The sequence below is a fragment of the Pyrus communis genome, chromosome 4 (assembly GCF_041283825.1).
Source record: "Pyrus communis isolate YQ-2024b chromosome 4, ASM4128382v1, whole genome shotgun sequence".
NCBI lineage: Eukaryota > Viridiplantae > Streptophyta > Magnoliopsida > Rosales > Rosaceae > Pyrus > Pyrus communis.
Genome location: NC_142568.1, coordinates 13,770,542 through 13,795,967, shown reverse-complemented (window position 1 = coordinate 13,795,967; position 25,426 = coordinate 13,770,542). Strand labels below are relative to the sequence as shown.

At 36.5% G+C, this 25,426-nt stretch overlaps 1 protein-coding gene and 1 pseudogene across 1 annotated transcript; one reads left to right on the top strand and one right to left on the bottom strand.

Annotated features, from left to right (window-relative positions):
* Positions 1–1,097: 1,097 nt before the first annotated feature.
* On the bottom strand, positions 1,098–1,927 carry LOC137722840 (large ribosomal subunit protein uL11). The gene has a single exon (XM_088692536.1). It carries the CDS (start codon positions 1,840–1,842, stop codon positions 1,342–1,344), a length of 501 nt encoding a protein of 166 aa, XP_088548662.1. The 5' UTR covers positions 1,843–1,927; the 3' UTR covers positions 1,098–1,341.
* A 10,678-nt stretch (positions 1,928–12,605) lies between these two features.
* LOC137721780 (protein S40-4 pseudogene) lies at positions 12,606–13,403 on the top strand (annotated as a pseudogene).
* The last annotated feature ends 12,023 nt before the right edge of the window (positions 13,404–25,426 follow it).

The window sequence follows — 25,426 nt, the reverse complement described above, 5'->3', positions numbered from 1 at the left end:
ATTCATGATTGCATAAGTGGAAACAAACACAATTGCCCCAACTCACTTGTAAAGCAAAACATGACAATAATTCTTAGAATCAAATACCAAGACCATTTAAACAATTGTTTCATAAACCCAACATAACTGCATAAAGCGTCCTTCAAAACCAAGAACATTTCACTATAATTCACAAATCGCAACAAGCCAAAAAGGTTTAAATAAAACCATAGAATTCAACATGCAAAACCTTAACCAACTCTAGTGAAAAGGCAGAATTCAACTTGACCTGTAAGTGATACTACATAGCAAAAGTTCTCCCAAACTGCGGTTTGCACAAATAATCCGCTGACGTTTATACCAATCTTTGTTGGATGGTTCACCCCAACCATTTCTACCAGTAACAAACCATTACTTAGTTTGACACAACCACACAAACTGCAAACCATAGGCTAGTGAGCCACGATGAAAACTCAAAAGGTCACCAACACGATCACCAATTACACAGATTCTCAGTGTAATGCCCCGATTCAAGATATGCCACTTAGAAACTAAAACCCATGTACTTCAGACCTTGCAGGACAACATCCCATCATTTTCCCCCAACTTCCAAGTACACAATCTGTTCACCCAAACTTCATTATACATCAACATTATAAACAAAACAAGCTGCATTCTATAAATTCAGCAGCAAGTAGTATTGCCTGCATTTTGCAGAATCTATGGAATCAAACAACACCAACATGTAAATGATTCATAGAATCAAATAAAACTAACATTAAAACAATTGTTTCGCACACAGAGATATTGCAGAAAGCATCCTTCAAAACCAAGAGCTTTCACTATAATTCAGAACCCCTGTCCAGTCAACTGTTTCAACACTCACAATGGTTGACACCGAAACCATCAAATTTTGGTTGACACCGAAACCATCAAATTTTGGTTGACACCGAAACCATCAAATTTGACATAAACCAATAGAAGGCACTGTAATTCAGAAACCCCGTCAAGCCAATTGTTTCAACACTCAATGCTGGTTTATCCATTTTTCACTTAAAAAAACATATGAACTCCATATCAAACAAAAATCGATCACCACACACAATCATTCTTGAGCGTATAGAAAATACATTTCAACATTAAGCATAAAAAACTCAGGTCCAGACATTATAAGCAAAAAGAGAAGAAAAAAAACATTAACGCTAAAGCATTACAGCTCCGAATTCGATCAACCATTTCAATGCCCTATAGAAATTCATTACTGGGAAACCGATAGTAATTATAAAATTAAAACCCAAAAATATGAAACGTTTATAGAACCCAAAACTCACTAACATTTTATAAAACCCAAAACATAGCTTATCAGTCCAAGGGAATTTCAACATCACCGTCGGCAATCTCCTGCTGCAGATCCTTCGGGTCCTTGCCGTCGACAGTGCACCCGACCGAAACGCAGGTGCCCAGAATCTCCTTCACGGTCCCGGCCAACTCCTTCGCCATGGACCTGTTCCTCATCACCTTAGCAATCTCAATCACATCGTCCAACGAAATGTTCCCGCTGTGCTTGATGTTCTTAGTCTTCTTCCTGTCGCGCTCTGGCTCCTTCAATGCCTTGATGACGAGAGCAGCGGCGGAGGGGACAACGGAGACCTTGGCCTGACGATTCTGCACGGTGAGCTTGACGGTGACTCTCAGGCCCTTCCAGTCCTTGGCGGTCTCTTTAGCGATGTCTTCTCCGATCTTTTTGGGGGAGAGACCCAGAGGACCAATCTTGGGAGCGAGCGAACTGGCGGCGCCGACCTCGCCTCCGGTGACTCGGACGTAGACATCGACGACCTGAGAGGGGTCGAATTTGGGAGGCATGGCTTCTTCGGCGGCGCTCTGGGTTTGGGGGCGTAGGGGTTTTGGAGGGAGAAGGAGGCTGAGAGAGTGAAATGTGTGGCTTTTGTAGAGAGGTTCATTTGACGCTAGGGTTTTGTGTGGAGCACATTGAAATGACGTAGTTGTCCTTGGGTTTGTTGGGTTATTCTGTTGGGCTTTTTAAACATTTTTGTGACCCATGATCCAGTCATAATCACAGTTGGTCCAAGAAGAAGCCCGTTATCCACAGGGCCCTTCACATATGCTATACCGTTACTCTTATATGCGCTTCGAAAATCTTATCTTGCATTATTTTATGTAAAATAACTTTTTTGAAACATCAATAACAGCTATTTTTATTTAAACTATTTTTCTTTCTCTCTTTTAAATGATTGGATTTTGATGATTATGAAATCTCACTAAATAATGAATATGGACTTATATGAAACGTATTCACTGTCACATGGTGTTCTATTTGCTCCCTTTTATACACCGTCCATGACAAAAGTTGTAAACCACAAAAACGAATTTGGCCAAGGACATGCTCGACCTCCATGTTTTGTTAGCAGGTGTCCACCCAAGTAATGAGGATTTCTCGTCTCTAAATGGTGTAGCAGTTTGCAGATGGTTAATTATTATTTGATGAATTTTCATAATATAAATCGCCATTATATGAGATGTGCTCGAAACCTATGTATATGATATACATAGTACCGGAAATCAATGTTTACAAATGATATTGAGGAGCTACAGATGTGAACGTATTTAACCAACTGAAGTGCAAACCTTTGACTCGAGTCTTGATAACTTTCCATACCCAAGAAAAGACCCATCGATTAATGAGTAGGGTAAAATCATTTAGCTGGACTAATTAGACTTTGGATATGTTTATCTTGTAATGGATTTGTCATATATATGAACATGTTTAGCCCCAAAACCTTACTCAGAGGTTATATTGGTCTGTGCCGGAGAGAATCTCATTGCTTCTCAGTTCAAATTTACATTGCGTGATCATGATCTCGACTATCTTGGTAAGAAGCCGACTATTTTTTGGGAAGAATATAGAGCGGTGTGAGACAAATTAGTAAGTTATTACTAAGTTACTCGAATAAAATTCAATCGTAGTCTTCATAAGTGACCTAAATGATTTAAGAGATTCATCGTTGCAACCGGTGGAGCATGTTGGTGTGTGGATCTACGTCAATTTGTTGGTGTTAGTGTTGCTAAGGGAATTAGGAAAGGTTGATATATCGTTGGATCTTGATGACGTGGAGGTGAGTCCAACGGACTGTGGATCTATGTCTATTTGGTGTCTTTGAACTTTTTGATGCTTTAGAGGAGTTCTGGCCTTTTAGTCGTCGGGGATGTCGAGCAGTTATCGGATTACTTTGTGCAGGCTTCTGTCTTCTACTTGTACAAACTCCCCTCTGTTACTAAATCTTGTATATTGATCCTGTTCATTGAAGTTTATATTTCGCAAACAAAATAAAAGAATGATTATAAGCTTTCGTATCAAATAAAAATTTCTAGTATCAAAAAATTAATAATAACGACGATGAAATTAGTAAAAATATCAATAAGAAAAGAAACAATCAGGGCCGGTCTTGAGAATAGCCGAGAGAAGCAACTACCTAGGGCCCCAAGCAGGAGGGGCCCCAAAAATTCTTTTATCTTATCTGTTAGGTTACAAATAAATAATAATAGAGAGTGCTTTAGAGATGAAATGTTACTGTGATGGTGAAATGAACTAGATATTGGTTTGTCTCCTAGTCAAGAGTTCGATCTAAGCAAATGCATTTCTGTCCAATTTTTTTTTCTATCATTTATCATTAATAGCCAAAATTTAATACTTAATTTCATAAATATCACTTTTTATAAAAAAAAAAAAATTCAAATATAGCATAAAACTCATATGAATAAACTTAAATACCCTCAAAATCCAAAATCCATTTACACAAAAAAGCTAAAACACTTAACACTCGAATAGATCTCATGTCCATTGTTGTTCAACGTGCAAGGCCGTGAGGGGCGTTGGTGACGTCAAACTTGTCCAAGTTAATTAGGTTCTGATTAATTTGTAACTCATTGAACATGGGAGTTGTATGGAAGCAACTCAACCGCTCCAAACTTGGAACTCTTCTTACTCCGAGAAGAATATAATTGCAAAAGAGTTCATAAAGCAGATGAAAATTCCTGTAAAATTCTTGAACATAACTGACTTGTCCGAATATAGAATCGATGGTCATCCATCCATACAAGCAGCAAATTACATTCAGAAGGGAAAAATTGCCTATTTGATAATATAATGCAAGTGACTAGATGATTTTTTTTTTTTTTTTTTTAATGAACAACTCACATTCAACAATATTATTCCCAATCAACTCACATATCAAAGCCTACCAGATGATATTTTTTGGTTGAATTATTTGTGTTTTCCTACATAGCTAGGCAATTGATCAATCAGACAAGCGTCTGCAAATTCTCATTGATCTCTATTTCATTGACTTTTTGTTGAGGTAAAGTACCATATTCATTCATAGATAATAGGAATACGTACGTAAACATGAGAACAGGGTGCAATTACATGGGCCTTGATAAAAACCTTGTCAGAGATTTCAACCTAGACAAAGAAAAAAAGAGCGTCCCGCACCAAAATTAAATATGAATTCTATCCTCAAAAAGAATGTCACAAATTATATCGGGTGTTTCTTCAAACCATGTTGGTTCCGCCTCCAAAAGCAATATGAACCGTGCTAATTGATGAGCCACCCTATTTGCCCCTCTCCGTGTATGCAAAATCTTCAAAATTGGGAGTGATCGTAGATAATGACACACCTCGTTAATTACCGTACCAAAATGGGAGTTATCATCACGGTCCTTCTGGTTTATGGCAGCAAGTACAATGGAAGAGTCCCCTTCAAATTCAAACGCCTTAACTCCCAGTTCCCTGGCCAATTCCACCGCTGTACGTGCAGCAAGCACCTCCGCGAGCAGTCGTGAAGTCACACCCTCCACCTTCTGAGTTCGAGCAGCAATAAATTCTCCCACATCATTTCGAAAGTCTACGTAGTTATGAAGAGGCCACAGCTGAGAATTTTTTCCATTACACTACCAACTACATCCTTATGTTTATTTGGTTTTAATTTTGTGGGTATTTAAGTCTATTTAAGTGGACTTTTTGTTATTTTTGAAAGATTTTATAAAAAGTGACATTTATGAAATTGAGTCATAAATTTTGGCTATTATTGATACAAATTCGTTTTAGTCCATCCGTTTTATTTCTTCATCATTTAACAAAAATAAAAAATTACACAAAGTTTTTAAAAAAGTAAGCTATTAACTATCTCATACAGTTTAGAAGAATAAAATTTGAGGTAACTAATTTTCAAACTATGAGTTTATTTTTTATTTGAAGTTGATCAAATTGTATACAGCCTTAGATAGGGATTGGGTGACTTAGTTATGTTATCTATGGAAAAAAGATAAGAAGAAAACTTGACTGTGTGATGTTTTGATGCAATTATAAGTTTATGTGTTGGTTATGTTTTTGTTTGGTGTTTTATTTTTTTGATGCGGCCAACTTGTTCTCATCAAAATTTGACTCAGGGCTCCTTGTTTCGTAGATGTCTTAGAGGTTTTTTCTCTTTTAATGTATTTGTTTTTAAAACATGAAAAAATATATATATGAATGTGTGACACATCAGAGGACTTGGAAACTCAAGGGTCCCTTCTCAGAGGCTCGCTTCACGCCCCTAAAATCTCAGGACCAGCTTTGGAAACAATACAAGAAAAGTGAGCAACTGTTACGATGATTAGCAGCTATTTGGCTGACGTAACCACTCAGTTTAAAAGGTACCAAAAGCTAACAAAGAATACTTTTTAATATACTAGTCAGTATTGTGGTGTGGCTATTACCTACTTTTGGCTTTTCGCCACATTTTTTTTCATTGTTAACATCATTGTTACCCAACAATGACAACCATATAGCTACGAATCTTCGTAGTTGGACGCTTTTCTTGTCTTGAAAGCTCTTTTGGATAAAGTATTTCATTAACTCTATTTAATTAGTGTTTTTATAACAAATGGTCCCTGAAATTAACCCTCACCATCAAGATGATCATTGAAATTGAAAATCAATCAATGTAATCCCTAAAAATAGGTGTCGCAGATCAATGTGGTCATTTTGTCACAATTCTATTAAAAAATCTGTTAAGTGGTGATGTGGCATATGAATAGGCCCCAAAGTCATTTTTCTCACAAATGGTCCTTGAAATTGACCCATGACATTAAAATGGTCCCTGAAATTGACCTACGACATCAAAATGGTCATTGAAAATTGAAAATTGATCAATGCAGTCCCTCAAGTAAATGTCTCAAAATCAATATAGTCATTCCGTCATAATTATGTCAAAAATTATGTTATGTGCTGATGTGACAATAAATGGGTTACACAAGTCTAATTAAATTTTAAAAAATTACAAATAGGCTTAATAATTTAATAGTTAATAAAAAATTGTCAACCCAAAAACCTAGTCCTGCAATCACCTCCGATCTCAGTCCACATTTCTATACCTTCTTCACTCTCTATTCTCTAAAACAAAAATCTCAATACACCCATCTTTACACACTTTGACACGCTTCACCGAATTGAACTTGGATCGAGATCACCTTTGGTGATGGCTTGGCCAATTGTTAACAACTTTTGGGACATCACCATTAACATTTACGCAATCAACATCCTCACAACCTTAATCTTGGTGAGTTTGTTCGGTGCTTCCTTGGTGGTCTGGTGATGCAAAGAACAACGAGGTTTGTCTTGAGATAATGAGGTTATAACCAAGGTGCGTCCACTGTTGGTTGAAAACTATTTCCATACCCCTCTTAAGCCTTGGTTAAGCCTTAGGCGTTTGAGAATTTATGGAAGGGAACTCTCTTCGGAGCAGGCTCTCCTATAAAAAAAGAAAAATTAATTGTGCAAAAAGATATTTAGACAATTTTTTTAATTAATTATTAAACCCACATCAGCACCTAACAAATTTTTTTTTACAAAATTGTGGCGGAAGAATCATATTGATTTACGAAACCTATTTTCAAGGACTACATTTGTCACATCCCGGCCCGGGGCGGATCATTTCCCGAGCCCGCTCCACCACCGTAGCACGATATTGTCCGCTTTGGGCTTACCATTCCCTCACGGTTTTGTTTTTGGGAACTCATGAGCAACTTCCCAGTGGGTCACCCATCATGGGATTGCTCTAGTCTCCTTCTCGCTTAACTTCGGAGTTCCTACGGAACCCGAAGCAAGTGAGCTCCCAAAAGGCCTCGTGCTAGGTAGAGATGAGAATATACATATAAGGATCACTCCCCTGGGCAATGTGGGATGTCACAACATTGATTGATTTTCAATTTCAGGGAACATCTTGATGGTGTGGGTTAATTTTAGGGATCATTAATAATAAAAACTCATAAATTTTGTGGGGCCCATTTATGTGTCACATTAGCATTTAACAGAATTATGACGGAATGACCACATTGATTTGCAATAACTATTTTCAAGGACTACATTGATTAATTTTTAATTTTAGGGACCACCTTGATGATGAGGGTTAATTTCAGAGACCATTATGATAAAAACCCTTTATTTAATCAACATGCTATGAAATAAAATACAATGAGATACGATGCTTAACTTTCGTCTAGAACTTGCTTTTCCATTAACAAAGCAAAGTACAATCTTTGAAGTTCAATTAGAATACTGAAACTGTGACCGTGAGCATCATTATTTGGCCAAACGATATGTGTTAAGGGCTTTAAACAAATGATTTGCTCGTTCAACAGTTTAATTATATTATTGATAAGGGTTACCAGCCTGCCTAATGGGACCATCGACCATAGAGCAAATCTCTTATCCAAAAGATGTGGTAATTTAAAAAGCTTTCCTAATACTACGATTATTGATGTTAATTTGATGGATTTTGTTACTAATATATATTTGTTGGGATCCAAAAAAGGATGCCTTCTAGTTCTAAATATGGTTGCCAAGCTTGATCCGAGATGATTTGCCTAAACATACTAATTAATTAACAACGTACGTGAAGAAATGAGTTTTATGTTTGCATTGGTCGACCATCATACTATTAACTTATTAATCCTTTCTATGTTGTGGTTAATTGTACTTGTGAAAAAAAAAATACCTAGCTGACACACCCCGACCTAGAAAGTCCACTTGGACCCTGAATCGAGCTGTGTTGGCCGACACCTGGAAGGTGACGAAGCCATAAAATGTGATAGAGTGTAGAAAAATGTGAATAATTTGAACCTAAAAATTATTAATACCAGAGTGCGTTGCGAGCGGGAGTGAACCCATTTCACGCACGATGTCAGAGCATAAGTAACGTACAGGAGTGTGGGTAAGCATCATACCCTTAGAAATATCCATCAATACTAAGATTCGCCACAGATTCTTGTCGATACAAACTCAGCAGCTCAAACCTGGAGGGCACCAAACAGAGAGTGTGAGTAAGCAATAAAACCAAGTTTCCCAAAGTTATTACCTCTCCAAAAGTAATGCCCCTAAATGTAAAACCCGTATCGTTTTCCATAAGACAATACAATATATATACATATATCCAAACCATACTCAGAAATGGCCAGAACCACGGTTTGCCATCAACTCCACCATGCAATAATAAGCAGGCCAAATGAACTTAATCAATACAAAATGATATATCAGTCAGAGTCATCTAAGATGACATGTACAACTTATCCATATCTCATCAATCATGGCTAGCATATAAGTCGGAGTCACCTATAGTGACCTGTACGACTTATCCATATCTCATCAATCATGGCTAGCATATAAGTTGGAGTCACCTCTTGTGACCTGTACGACTTATCCATATCTCCTCAATCATGGCTAGCATATAAGTCGGAGTCACCTATAGTGACCTGTACGACTTATCCATATCTCATCAATCATGGCTAGCATATAAGTCGGAGTCACCTCTTGTGACTTGTACGACTTATCCATATCTCCTCAATCATGACTAGCATATAAGTCGGAGTCACCTATAGTGACCTGTACGACTTATCCATATCTCATCAATCATGCTAGCCAATAGCTCAATAAGTATACCTGCACACGAGTCGGAACCACCTAAAGTGGTCTGTACGACAAGATTAGGTGTAAATAAATACGCCCAAGTGCTACGATCACGTGAAGACTGTGCGAATAATCGCGGGTCACCTACGAGTCAGAACCACCTAAAGTGGTCTGTACGATAGGACTATGCACCTACCTTGGATCCAAGGTGAGCGTAAGGTGCGGGAGGTGAACATCACGTGAAGGACTGTGCCCTGGCCACGGGTGGGAGCACTAACACCGGGGTGCAGGTTTATGAGCTATAATATATCTCAACACAATCATACTCATTACCATCACTAACATCAACATGTACTCACCTGAAGCTTACCTGGGCGTCCACGGCGTCATATAGCACTTCAAAGCATTCACAATAGTTAGGTTCAGGTAATATCCATATGAATATGCCATGATGCAATCTAAACCCAAACATTTCATGATATTCCCAAAATATATAATACGGCGTAACATGTACAATCAATAACATCCTACTCCCAAACTATTTACTTTTGAGAGTAATCATCAGTGCTAAGCCCAATTAGACCCTAGTTACATTAACTATCATTACTTACCTTTCCTTACTTCAATTTCTTGATTCTTCACGCATTGATTTATGATCAACATTAATCACCAAATCATAAAGCTAAATCTCACACTTCCCACCAATGTCCCACATTGCTCAATTCACTAAACAAGGCTATTGTCTCAATTATTTAATCTCATTTATTATATGGCTGCATCTAACGTCTTGTTAGTCTGCCTACGTACCCTAAACAGGGATCAAGCCATTCGTAGTTCGAAATGATTAATTGTAGGTAACAAGCATAGATCACTATAGAAGTGCTTGTGGAACTATCAATTATATGCCTATGAAAGAAAAAGGCTCACTCACCTGGAGTCCACGCTATGATTATCTTGCACGCACATCGAGACATCACGATCTATCGTCGCCTGTGACCAATTATCAAATCACGTCTCAAAGTTTTTACCGATAGAATACATAATTGACATAAAACATATCCTCAAGGACCTTCAAGAATAATTTGAGACCCATTGACCAAAAGTCAACCGTTGATCAAAGATCGACGGTAGGGTCTACAACCCTGTATAACTCGATTCGGAAGATCTGCATATCGGATTACCAATCTGTAACTTCCAAAGATCTACATTATACTTCTAGAATAACATATTAAAATTTTATTACGATCCAACGGTTGGATTCTCGCCAATTCCCAAAACTGATTAGCGATTAACGTTTTATTTTATGAATTTACAAATCCAATTTGGAAAGATCTGTATGTCGGATTCTCAATCTGTAAGTTCCTACATTCTTCAAATATTATGTACTACAATGTAACAAAGTTTGGTGATCATCCAACAGTTGGATCGTCAATTGACATAAATACCTATTAACATATCGTAGAGAATTTAGGTTCCAACGATCAACCTACATCATTCAAATATCAAGACTAAATTCAAGACATTCGACAAAGCCTAAAAATAGCATTGGTGGCCCACTGGCCACGCGCCGCCGTGGGTGGCGGTCGGCCGCCCCAACTCGCCGGAAAATCCAACTATTTCCAAATATTCTCAAAGTTCACAAAAATGAAGATCTCAGTAAGTGGAGCAACTTTCATACCTGTCACGAAGTCGAAAAGTGGACGGAAGATGGTCAATTTTGCCCACAAAGCCGGCGGGTGCCTAAAACTTCCCGACGTCGATTCGTCGTCTACGGTGGTCCAACGGGGTCAAAGTTGGTTGGGTTTTGCTCCTGGGATGATGTGCTACAAAGTCCAAGTGGTGGCATCGGCCATTGCTTTGCCAATTTTCCGAAAAATCGAAAAGAGTGGCCGGAGCACTATTGATTTTCTTCAACTTTCGTGGCCTTCAACCGCCATATACCATGGTTAATCAAGGTGGTTCTTGGGTGAGTTTTGTAGAGGGGAATGAGAGCTTCAAGATGGTGGTGGTGGCGTCGAAAAACTCCATCGGAGTTGGCCGGAATCAGCCTTGGAAGATAGGTAGTCGTGGAAGTGTACGGACGAAAACTCACGGTTTTTTTGTTTTTTTTTTTTTTTTTTGATTTCTCACTGATCCTCCACTCCTTTTAATTTAATTGGTCCATTTTCCTCTTTACTTAAGGCTGATTTGTTAGTCTTCCTAAAAGGTGGGAGTTCAAATAATTTAACTACCTTTAAATAACCAACTTCAAACGTCCGTAATTATACCGTTATAATTCGGACTCGCAAACGGCTTTCGCCTATGCATTTATAGTGACAAGTACTACGAGGATATACTAAAAGAATAAGTTATATGTCACTCTAACCGATTATCAATGGAAGTCAAAGTCTTTGCCTCTAGGGCATTTTCATAAATTCACGTTTTTAAAATTTATAAAAATGTAAAATTTGAGACGGGTTGTCACATGTAGCCACATTGTTGAGTACAAAATATAGCTTTTTTAACACCACTTTTTTTATGAAGCACTTGTTATGTTCCAATTTATGGATAAGACCATAGTAAACATACCATCTATTATGTTCCAAATTATGGATAAGACCATAGTAAATATACCATCTATTCAAATGCAAATTAATAAATGTATGAGCACTCCTAAAACAAACTCATAAATTGTGGATAGATATCAAATTGTGGATAAATTCATATATTAAGATATCAATTAATGTTACAATTGTTTTAAGTTCTACTTTAAGGGCTGGTTTGGTATTGCTGTGTTTTGAAAAAAAGTTGTTTCTGCTGTGCTGTGAGAATAAGCAGCAGTGAAATAAAGCAGTAGAGTGTTTGGTAAACTTTTTTGTAAAAGTGCTTTTGAAAAAAAAAAGCAGTATTATACTGTTTGGTAAACTTTTATGTAAAACAGATGTGAAAAAAAACCGGTTTTTCAAAGCTAGGTTTTGTAGCTTCTTGTTTTTGGCTTTTTTTCACCCAAAACTGTGAAAAAAAGCTAAAGCTGAATGTTTACCAAACACAAAAACAGCTCCCAGCTTTTTTTGATACCAGCTTTTTTCAGAATCACCTCAGTACCAAACCAGGCCTAAATCTTACAACTAAGATTTTATCATGTCATTTTATCACATTAATGTTTCATAAATTTAGTGTAGCACTACTCAAAAAAATTGTTCACATAAAGTTGTTGCCGTGTGCAGTTGATTATCTAACCTATATGCATATATACAATTAACGATTGACAATAGTTACTCATGTTGTTTATTTATCCATACCATGTACTTTTTTATTACGGTCGTCTCAAGAAACGCGTGACATGCATGCCTTGCCTTTTCTTATATACTTACGCATGAAGTTATCATGATTAAGAAGTTAAATCAAGATTAAAACAAATTAAACTAATTGGTGTACATCATTAATCATTTTACACCATAAAAAGTTAAAAAAATGTAAAAAGTAAAAGAAAGAAACAATTAGAGCATGAAAATGATGTGGCATCTCATCCCCATGCTAAAGACATGAGGATGGCCACATTATATCACTTACCATTTTTGTCTTGTAGCATGACAAATGCAACTTTGTACCATGAGAGAGAAATAAAGGGGGCTTATCCACATTTCTCACCATTATAAAAGGCAGAGCAATCAACGTTTTGGTCATAAAATTTGCTTAAAACCACCCAAAACAAATTAGAAAGTCCAAGCTTGCTTCTTCATCAATGGCGTCGAGGAAGTCGTCCTTTTATGGAAAACCCAATTCCATTTTTCCAGCCTCGTCGATGGATGACAGCCCAGTTGGCCCAGATGGGCTGTTCGAATTTGACGAGGCGGATATCTGCAACTCATCATCCAGCACAGTTACTGAGTCCAAGAAGAGCACAATTCTCAGCCACGGTGAGCCGAAGAAAATGGGGAGGAAGATGATGGTGATGAACATGAGCATGGCGGAGAAGGGCGCCGCCGACAAGGTGATGTCATCGTCGCTGCCGGTGAACATTCCGGACTGGTCCAAGATTCTCAAAGACGGGTACAAAGAGCAGAGGAAGCTGGACAGTGATGAAAACTGCTGTGGAGAATTCTACAGTGACGATGAGGAGGACGACGGCGGAGATGGGAGGGTTCCGCCTCATGAGTACTTGGCGAGGACGAGAGGGGCTTCGTTTTCTGTCCATGAAGGGATTGGGAGGACTCTGAAAGGCAGGGACTTGAGGCGGGTGCGAAATGCAATTTGGAAAAAAGTTGGGTTCGAAGATTAGCAAAAATTAGAGTTTTGAGGAAAAATATAGACTTAATTTACTGGAATTTTTGGGCAGGCATAAAATAAAATTTGAAGTCAATGACTGATCTCTGATTTAATTTTAATTATCTGTGATGTCCGTTAAACTTGTTGGATTATAAGGGACTTGGAAACGGGTCTTGATCTTAATATTTTAGTATAAACATTTTTTGTATTTAAATGTTTCTGGTTCTGTTTTGTGGGGTTTAATCTTTGTTTTCTGGGTTTGTTTTCGTTTTTGGGTACCAGAATTTTATTAGAGCATCATGTATGTAAATCTGTAAGCTTTGAGTTACTTGCAGCTAAAAAGTCTACAAGTTACTCGTAGTCATAAGATCTATCTTTTTGGTAGCAGTTAAATCTCGATGTTTACGTTTCGCGTTTCATTTTTTGAAGACTCGTTGCTACGTTGCAGAAATATTGCTAAGCTCGATCATATTTTGATTTAAAATGATGATGGCGTTTTTGTTTTTTTCTTTGTTCTTCTTTTTCTCCATGTTGTCAAAACAATAATAGTAAACAATTTATTATTTTTATTATTATCTAAACTACCATTAACAAAATTCTCTTTGCCAACTAATAGGAGTGAAAAGACCATTTAGTCCTCCATCACAACAACAAAATTAAGCGCAATAATATAATTTTGCGAAATCAAATTTTACTATTTTTTATTTAAAAACCTCATTTACATTTGGTTTTGTCATAACAAAAATCTCTTTCCTGCTCTCACTCTCACATTCTCTGTATTTCCCTCTCCTTCGCATTTTAATAACAAAAATAAAAAATACTCACATATATAAAATGTGTATGCATATGCCAGATGTTAATTATAAAAGGTTGATGGATTGAAGGTACAGAAGAAGTTAAATTTGGTTGGTAGGGGTAGTTGGTACAAAAAATAGAGAGGAGCTAGAACTAACCTTGGGATGAAATGCATGCACGTTGGGGTGACAAATACTTCGTATCTAACTTGCCGAGAAATACTTCCTTAGCGTTACATGACTTTTTTAGATTGGATGAATAGGACAGACACCCACAGAATAAAACGGTTATAAAATTGAATGAGACTAAAAAATATGTATTTTTAGCTGGTTTAAGAGATTTACATAACTTCTTACTTTAGTCTTTGACAATGAAAATCGATAAAAGTGGTACATGAGTTTGTCCGTTTAAATTATTTTATTTTAAAAAAAAAATCTGTCAAAATCCTTATTAACTGGAGAGGTTGGTTTGAAAAAAATACCAAGAAAAGGTTATCACGTGACAATTAATGAGGATATTTCAACATATTTTTCACAGAATAACCAAATGATTTATAATGGACAAACTTAAAAACCACTTCTAACGATCTTAATTTTTAATTACTAAAACGAAAAACTATGCCAATCTCAAAAACCTTTTTAGTTAAAAAAAAAACTGTTAAAATATAAAGTGTATGTTTTTTAAACAAGTTTTACAAATAACGTGATCAGGTATCCAATTTCATTCTCCTTGCCGATTCATTTCTGTTCTATCTATATGTTAAAAAAAGGAAAATATTTGATTTCATAGTCAATATTTTATTTTTTTAAATCGTTGTTAGTACTTGGTATTTGCAGGCTAAAAACAGTCAAAAAAAGTGTCTGTCAACTTTCTGAAGGCAGAGAGACTGGTTGGAGTTTTGGGGGATGTCGCCATTTTGTCAACATGTATATCCAATGCCTCTATAAATATCAAAGTGCACTAATCAATTAATCAAGATCTTTAAAATTTAACTACAAACATAAGATCTTTTTAAAAGTTATAATAATTTAAGTAAAGTATAAAAGATTACCTCAACTATTGGTGTCACGACACTTTCATACCTCATTTTTTAAAATTGATAATGTCACACCTCATCTTATGAATTTGTGCCAATATTATACATTCCGTTAGCATGCTGTTAATTTGTCAGTTAAATACTAAAGTGGCTTGATTCAGGACCCACTTTTTATTAAAAAATTTGATAAAATAATATTAAAAACTAAAAAAATAATAATTTAATATTTTTTAAATATTAAAATAATAAAGAAAAGTAAAAAAATAAAAACAAATAAAAAAAAAAACAAAACAAAACCTTTCGTCCCTTTCCACCCTCCCTCTCAACCCCCCCCCCCCCCACCAAAAAAATCTACTTGCTGCAACCCAAAAAACAAAAGAAGAAGAAGAAGAAGAAAAAAAAAAGCAAAACTTCATCCCTTCCCCCCCTCCCCCACGCGTCCTTCTCTCTTCTACCCCATCCCCCCTACCCCCTCTTCTCCCCAATCCGAGCCCCTACCTGCAACCCAGAAAAGAAAATTTTGAGAAGGGATTATTTTAAGCAAGATTAACTGACTAACCTCCCTCACATCCACCACCAAACAACACCAAGCAACCATACACAAAATTTAGGGAATGAGAGGCCCTGGGACATGGAAAATCCCAATCCCCCATCTGGGTCAGAAAGTTTACTGCAATAAATAGAATCAACCCTAGAGACTTGCTTGTAGAGCCTCATCCCTAGAGACTTACCTTGGTCGACGACGACAGGATGATCTCCAGCGGACACCATACTAGGAACAGGAGCTTCCAGTTCATCGCGAAGAAGCGGCGGTGGCGTCGTGGGTTGAGGTCGGTTTTCGGGAGAAGTAATGAGCGGAGTGGGACCCGAAGATGCTGCTCGGTTGGGGCTTCGGCGGCGTATGGGACGTGTTCGGATTTTTTGGTGGTGGTGGGAACGGACTCGAGTGGAGAGCTGTTTGGGAATGGGGATGCGAATTGGGCGACAAAAGGTTTTCATTTTTTTTTTTTTGTTTTTTTTACTTTTCTTTATTATTTTAATATTTAAAAAATAGAAAATGATTTTTTTTAGTTTGTAATAATATTTTATTAATTTTTTTAATAGAAAGTGGGCCATGAATCAAGGCACGTCAGCATTTAACTAACAAATTAACGGCAGGCTAACGGAATGTATAACATTGGCACAAATTAGTAAGATGAGATATGACATTGTCAATTTTAAAAGATGAGGTATAAAAGTGTCATGACACCAATAATTGAGGTAGTTTTTTGTACTTTACCCTAATAATTTTGTCATTTACACTATCGATCACAATATGGTGTGAAGGATATGAACAGAGAGTGAGAATGGAATTGAAAATAAAAATGACAGAAAGGGATTTGACAAATATATAGAAATGGAAATAACCTTTCTGGATGAGTTGTATTCTTCAGAAGAAGTTATAACTTTTCACGTTGAAATACAATTGTTCATATCCTTTTAGAATTAATTAATTAATTATATTATTTCCTTTATTAATTAATTAACTTATTTCATTACAATCATTTGTATATTAATGCACCAATGTTATGGTGTACCTTCATATATAATTACACATATTATGAAAACCATGTTATCATAATCATATTCCAACATGAATGCCCTACCTACGAGAGCAAGTCTACAACAACGAAAGGTTATTACCGAAGCGTCCTGTGCTTTTTGTAATGGTGGCATAGAAACGATTAAACATGCATTACGGGATTTTCCACGCTTGGCATGCATAAGGTAAGGAACTTGGGATGGATAGATTAGTTGGTGAGGCTATCTTCTTCTTTGGCATGAGATAGCTTCGGTGTTCTCTTAGTGCTGATACGGAGTATTTGGAAGGGAAGAAATGAATTTATTTGGAATGGTAGAGTAATGCTATTCATACTATGTTTTTGTACCATATTTTCATACCATCTTAGGTGGCATTTGATGTGAACAACCACATCATTTGAATTAATCAGATTTTTAAATTTAGTTCATTATTTAATAAACTAATAATTAAGAAAAACTAGTTAATCAAATGATGATTATGGTATACGAGGAGTCTGTCTCCTTCATTTCCTTGGGTTTTGCAAATTTTTCAAATGATGTGGCTGTCCACATTAGATGCCACCTAAGGTGGTATAGAAATATGGTATAAAAACATGGTATAAATAACATTACTCTGTAGGATATAGAGGAAAATCCTCAACATATGCACTGTAAAGCCATATCTTGGCTTCAGGAGTTTAAACGATGGCATGAGAAAAAGAGTTCCAACAACAGATCCAAAGGCACGGTGAGGTAGAAAAGACCAGCGTAGGGATGGATGAAGTGCAACTTCGATGAAGCTTGGGACGAGCAGCGTGAAGTAGGAGTGGGTGTAGTGCTGAGGAATGATGCTGGTCAATTCGTGGCTGCCATGGTTAGGCGAGTTGAAGGAATATCGTCGCCTTTGCAAGCAGAACTGGAAGCTGCTCATGATGGAGTTTTGTTGGCTCGAGAAATCGGTGCTGTTGAGGTGGAATTTGAAGGGGATGCCTCGATGGTTCTCTCGGTCATTAACATGCTTGCGAATGATCACATCCTCAATAGGGCATATAATTACTGACACAAAGACATTTTCTAAATTTTCTCCGTTTAATCCCCCAAACAGGAGTTTTCCATACGAGAAGAGAGGCCAATAAAGTGGTTTATCAATTGGCACGGTTGGGACTTTCAAGTGAGCAATGAAGAGTGTGGTTTGAAGAACCGCCTGATATCATTATAGATTTCCTTACGGAGGATATTTTATCTTTGACACTAAGGTGCAGGGCGCTTTGCAATTGTTGATACAAATATGTTATATCTATCGTTCCGTGACTGTTTTGTATGTTGGCGTGTGAGTTTTCACACATGTGGTAATTGTTTAAGGGTTTTATTAATGTTGCCTTGCTTGAGCAAATTCACCTCCAAATCATTGTTTGGTCACTGGAGTATTATACCCAATTGGCACCTACGTATTGCTTGAGATGATGAATAAAATATCAATCTATCGTTGCTTGTCAAAAAAAAAAAAAAAAAAAAAAAAGGTGCGGGACGCTCTTTTTCCCTTTGACCGAGTTGAAATCCTTAGCAAGATTTTTATCGAGGCCCTTTATTTTGCACCATATCACTGTACGACTTTCAAATTCATTTATAAATGAATATCATACTTTGAACTAAAAAAAAAAAAAAAAAAAATTATAAAAGGGGTTTAAAGTAGAAAGAACAAGAACAAGAACAACAAAAAAGAAAGAGATAAGAAGAAATAATTAAAGAGATATTTATGAAGATATTAATTTTTACAGTAATATTATCAATAAATAATTTTAAATAATAAAATAATTCTAAACGTAAGAGATTGGGTTTATTTTAATAAATTGGATTATTCTCAATATTGATTAAAAAAAATTAGACTTATATCAATTTTTCCTTAGATAAAGTGTTAGATTTCCACTCATCTGTTTCAAGTTTGAAACTCTCATATTTCCTACATTATTGTAATAGTTTCAAACATTCCCCTCTTTCTTTAATATTAATAATTTTAAAAAATCAACTTAGCTATTACGTATCCAACAAAGAGCATATACAGAGGACTTATAACCCGGTTGAATAAGATTGTCATTCGCACCGACACCTCATGTCTCACGTTTAATTATCATTCACTCCTACTGACTAAATGAGTTCAATTACCTGTCTTTTCACTCTTAGCATTTAATTATGTGTTTATCAGAGATAGAACATTGTATCATTGCATGCCTTGGTTTCGTGCATTGAAATTTTGTACTTTATCTTTTCCTTTTTTATGTTGACCATGAATTACTATCGGCCAAAACCTCACAAGTCAGCACCAGTAACATCAATATTTTATCTACCTTTCCGGAATATACCCTAGATAATATAACACATCGTAGATGTGAAACACGTTCCCCAGTACTGTCGTAAACTATTAAAATAAAAAGAAGTTAAAACTGGAAAATACAAAAGAAATGAAGATTATTTTTTTAAAAATGTGGCAGTTGAATTTCACTTTTAATGATCTAAAAAAAAGAATCTAATTATGAACCGAAATATCATGTAATGTACAATTATGATCTAGAAAGATAATCTCTTTAACATTACTCAAATATAAAAAGAGAAACACATATGTTTATACACTCAGTTGCATCATACATTAGGAGAGAGAGAAACACATAGGCTTATACGCTCAATTGCTTGTAAATCTCTTCCATTAAATGTCTAACAAGGCCAAGGATCTGTTGTCCTGAAGTGGGTGTCTTTTTACATGTCTCGTAGCTAATATTACTGCACACGTCTTTACACCTACCAGAGTATTCACTCCGTTAAATACTATATCAAAGTATAATTAAATAAAAGAAGATTGATTTGATAAAGTCCCTCTGCCTTTAAAAGTCTAATGGCATTAAATTTCACCGAGTCGTCTTCCTCCTTATCTCTTCAATCCTTTGCCGCCGCTCGTCTTGATCTTAGCGAGCAATCTCCTCTCCTGTCTTTCCAGTCTGCCGCCGCCGCCACCGTTGCCGTACTACCAAAAGATGAACCTCCTTTTCATGTCTCATTACACAGCCTGGACTCGATCGCTTTAGCAATGTCATAGAAGTCAGCTATCGCCAGACTTGATACCATTTGTTTTGCTCTGAATCTCTTGCGAGCTTCTCTATCTTTGGTCACCATTTGTCTGAGAGGCCAAAATGAGAGATTTCTAGAGTTTGGGTGTAAACGGATGCAGATAAAATTCATTCTTGACAAATTGTTGGATTCAATCTAAACTTACAGGTTCCAACTTCTCAAAATTGAAGAATTTGAGTTTATAAGAACATGAGAGTTGGGATTTGTAGACATGCTTCAAAAGAAAATTAAAACACTTTTGAAGAAGAACATGGGAGTGCTTGGATCAAGACGAGACCGCCGCGGATAACGGGTCATCTGAACCCAACCTGTTAAACTAACGGATCATTCGAACCCAACCTGTTAAGCTAACAGGTCATCCGTTAACAATTATTATTATTATTATTTTGCATAGAGTTTATTTTTTGTTGTTAAGACTTGACTAAAATTACTAAAACATCCTTAACTAACGGGTGCTAACGGGTTGACCCAAAGTGATCCGTTATTTAACGGGTTGTTAACGGGTTTACCCGTTAACGACCCGACCCGTTAAGCATCCATCCAAATACTAATATTAACGGGTCGGGTCCAAAATGCCAGGTCTAGATACTACTCGATCAAATTAATGGGTTTAGATTTTAATAGGCGGAAGGACTTTTATGAAATTAATCTTTTATTTTTTTTTAAATATTTTTATACTTTGATATAGGATTTAATGGTGTGAATGCTCTGGTAGGTGTAAAGATATGTGTGGCAATATTAGCTACGAGACACCGAAAAAGACACCCATTCCGGAACAACAGATCCTTGGCCGTTTGATTTTGTCAACTTTTCTAGAATATACCCTAAATAATATTACACATGGTAAATGTGAAATCCATTACCCAGCTCTATCGTAAACTATCCATTGAAAAGAGTTAAAAACTGGAAAAAATAAATAGAAATTCCTAATTTCAATAGTTACATATTCTAACATCCTTCACCAAATAAGCATCTATCTGAAACCCAAAAAAAAAAAAAAAAACCCAGCATTGCACCTAGAAAATAAAATGCAGCAAGAATAAGTTAATTAAACTTTAAAGTGAAGGGGTTTATAAATTCATAGGCATTTTAGCTAAAATGGTTCTTTAAATTGACATAACTCCTCACTTTAGTCCTTGAGATTTGAAATCAATGAAAGTGATCTCTGAGTTTGTCCACTATCAATTAGTTTGATCATTTTGTGAAAAATCTCTTGTTAAATAAACCAAAATGATAAAAATACCCTCAATTTAATAAACAATGGGCCAATCCACTACTAGGTGACCCAATGGTTGGGAACGAATTCCAGATCCGTACTCCACTCAACACGTCAAATGTTCAATTCCTGGCACTGGTGAATCGCACGATGGTGGCCAGAAGGAGGTTGAAATGCCTCTTTGAGCCTTCCTGGCCCCCAAAAGGGTGGACTGCCGATGAAGCCACCAACTGATCATTTTTTAAAAAGAAAAATAAACAATAGGCCAAAATGATTTGACAAAAATTGAATGTATTTTTATTATTTTCTTCATTATTTAATGGAGATTTTTCACGGAATAACCAAAATGATTGACGGTGGACAAACTCAGAGACCAATTCCATCAATTTTAAATTTCAAGGACCAAATAAAGAGTTATAATACTCTAAGGGACTATTTCAGCTAAAATCCAAATTTCATATTATCCAAAGAACAACATTTAATGTATTTGGTAGTACAGCTTAATAATAAATCACCAAAATCAGGGGGCGCTGCTTCGTTTCTTTTTTTTTTTTTTTTTTTTCCATTTTCCAATTGTTATTTTTCCGCTGTTGATTTGGCTTGCGTAAAAGGAAACTCCAAAACAATGTCAAAGAAAAATGCCTCACGTTATATGTTGCTTTCACTTTTCTACTTTTCCAAATGGGTAATTAGCATGACAAGTACCATTTATGGTGTACAAAAAAAGCAACATTTTGTAATTTATACGAAACAAAAAGATACGATTTATATGAAATGTTGTGGGTATATGTATTTTATTAAAGGAAGATGAGACGATATTAGCTTCTCGGTTGGGAGCCTATTGATCCGTTATTCTTATTAAAACAAATAAAGGAGTACATATGAAGAGAACAAAATCAAACCTTGTGAGACATTTAATGGAATGAATTTACAGGCAACTGAGCGTGTACGGATATGTGTTTGTCTCTGTCCTAAAGGATGATGCAATATGGTGCACTATTAAAAAAAAAAAAAAAAAAAAAAAAACATCAAGGATATGGAAAGAGTTTCCTTGATTTAATTTTAGAACACGAAAAATAAAATGTGTTCTCTATGGGGTGTCATGGTATGTAAAAATCCAAGACTGAAAAACAATGTCCTAAGTGTGAGTCCTTTTCTCCTTGTGTGAGAATCTTTCTCACCTTTGTGTGAGTGGTCTTTTCGATTAAACCAGTGTTATCGCCGGCCTTAGCTACGGCTAGGGTCGGTGGTAGTTCATGCTTTTTCTTCCTTTTTCTTTTCTCTTTGCTCTCCCTGTTGTCTACACATTCCCCCATCCCTGCAAATATCAGTTTCCTCATCCGAAATCTATCCTTGCTTTTGATCCATCCCCCATTCCATACCCCTCCATCAATCATCCTTCATCTTTTTCATCAATTGGCTTTGTAATCTCTCTTTCCATCATCATTTCCAACCGATTTCCACTTTTTTTTCAACGCGATTCTACGGGAGGGTGTGTACAGCTTCGGCTCAGGTGATCACACCAGCACCTTTGCTGGCCTCAGTTGGGCTTTCCCGGTGTTCGCCCTTGGTGGCGATGTTGCTCGCTTCCACGCGGGCTTCCTTTGCTTCGTGGAGACGGTTGGTATGGTGGTCCCTGGAGGATGAGGAGGCTTTCTTTTTCATCAATTTTGGGGTTCTTGCAGGTATGACCTTTAGCGATGGCGGTGGGCGTCGGATCGAGGTGATCGATGTTTACTTTTCTGGTGGCGGCTGTTGTAGGCGCGGGAGGAGGAGTAGTGTGTTTCTGTGTTCTGTTTTTGTGCGGGCTGGCCTCCAAAGCTGGCTTTGGGCCTTGTCCTTTGTGTTGTGTTGGCCTTTTTTTGTGTTAAGATTGTATCTTGGCCTTTGTTTGTACTTGCTTTTTGTTGGTAATAAAATTTACCAGTTGTCCAAAAAAAAAAGAAAAAAAAATAAAAAGAAACAATGTCCTAAAATGTTATAAGGACATTGAGACCGTCTGAAACATAAAAAAGAGTCCGTAATGTATTTTAACGATCTAAACTATTTATTTTTTAGAACATCGTTCATAGCTGATCCTTCCAAAAAATTAGACAAATTCAAAACCATTATTTGTAGTGAAGAAAATGGACGAATACAGTTCTACAAACAAATCCTAAACCTTTACTCCTTAAGGGTTCATAGTTTTAAATTTGAGTGATTTTTAGTAGACATGATCTTTGAGGAAGGACTTAAAAGATAAACCGTTCGAATCTTTGAAATAAGTGAGTTTCATACTTCTGATTGGTATGGCGCGTAGCTTTTGTGGGATTACTTCCGAAGCAAGATTTGACATAATGATATGAGTATGCTCTCATTATTTTGTAGGTTTAATCTGTGAGAATGCATACGTCCACCGTACAGCAAAAAATCGACTGTCTTGTCCTTGTATTTGCTGAGGAAAGAAAACTGAGATCAATCGTTCATCGTTCAACAAATTCTGATGAAACAAAGGTGCCGCTAACTTGTCCTAAATTTAGCAGTGTCCCATGCATGCAAGATTCAGGGTTCTTTTAGAAATTAGAATTGATACTTGATAAGTTGAGGTTGATCGTGTAGTCCATAGTGACTTTGTTTTTCTGAACTTTACATCATCATTGCGTGATCACAATCCACTTGCTCGGGCTTACCATATTTGAGCGATCAGCTTTGCCCTTTTCTTGTCTATTGTGCTCATTTTAAGTCATGCCTTTTTCCCAAATGTGCATCGAGTTTTCCGCATGCTTTTACTTTTAGGAGAATTCCCTTGAATTTTTGCATACAATTTCGGGCTCTTACTTTGATCAGGTCATTTCGGAACATTTTCGTGGGAGAAGCGTATTACAGTCTTAGCAAATTTGTTTTTTATGGTAAATGGACATATATCGGGTATAGGGTTTAAGTTATAATAGGTTGAGAAGGCCAGAGCCCAAAGTCACCTGCCTGCATTGTGTTTGTTCATGCGATGTTAAAGCTTAGTTTTGAATCTTGTCAGAGGTGCTTCTAATGTATCAGCAACCTATGTTGTTAGTCTTTTCTGTTTTGATTGGTGTTGGAACATGGATGCCGGGAATCAAAGTCCCTAGTTATTTCATTTCTTCGCAAATTGTTATGAAGTATATGATAAACACATTGTGCCCTTGGAACAAACTAGTACATAATTTCACTCAGAAGGATTTATGATCTTATGACGACAGCAGACTCTGTAGTGAGGATTGTAAGAATCCTATGTGGACTTAACTACTTGTGATAAAAGTGGAATTACATGTGGATAATACAACTTTGATAAGAGTTTGATACATGGAAAACTAATGTCCTATAATTCAGGAAACGCATTCGAAATGTTTGGGATGCAACTGCCTTCCACTAACCCTTTTTGCACTGAACTTGATACAACGGGACAATAACCAACTCACCCACGATAGATGGGAGTTGGCTGCCGTTGTATCTATACATGTAGGAGTTCCTTGCTCACCAAGATGACATTCTTCGACGTAGGGTTCTATCACCATAAGGATATAAAGGTCTTGAGTGAGTAGAAGGATTCCTTGTGCAACTAACCATGTCTTCTTCAGAGCTCTTGTGTACGATTAACAACCACCATGGCTGCACTAGGTAAGTTTTCTCGTTATATTTGATCGTGACCGAGTAGAGCATGCTAATATGAACTTGGGTTGTTCTTACATTTGGTATCAGAGCCATGTTAGTAAGCCCTAGGTCTGATGAATTAATAAGAAATCCCAATGCTTTATGCACGTATGAAATTCGTATGATGATTGCTGCAGTTTTTCTATAGCATGATTAATTGTTCTAATGTCATATGCTGTTGCCAAAGTTTTATTCACTGCAGGAAAAGGAATATATGATTGAAATTCGGTATCTGATTGAAATTAGTTTCTTGATATCTATTTGATATTCATGTTGCAACCAATATGCATAAACTTGTAAAAGGACATCAATTTTCTCCAAATAGAACTCTTCTTCGAATAACATACCATCATATCAAACATATCCTCAACCTTGAGATTTATCACTGCTAATATATGTAATGTATGGCTGAGAACATACCTACATGTATGCTATCTGTTCCATTATTTTCGATAAACCCTTTCGAGGGTTTATGATGTTTTCTTGGTTTTTGGTGGCAAGTGTTGTTTTTATTCCGATCTTAAAGTTGTGGTTCTCATACTTGATAAAACTTCTTTCGAGTCAAAGTGAATTTAAGGTTTTTTGCGTTGAAGTACTGTCACGGTAACATTAATATGGAATCATTGTCGTTGAATCTTCATGAAATTTTGAAGTGGAGGGTTCCTTCACGGGGGTGATCTTATATCAATGTTTATTTGAGAGATTTTGATTATGGTCTTTACTAGGAGAACACATATAAAGTATAGCATTGATTAGAATCGTTACTGAGAGAAATCATCAGGCTTTAACTGCTTTCGATAAAAGCTCCAAAGTTGATCCGATCACTTTGGATTTTGGAGTCCAT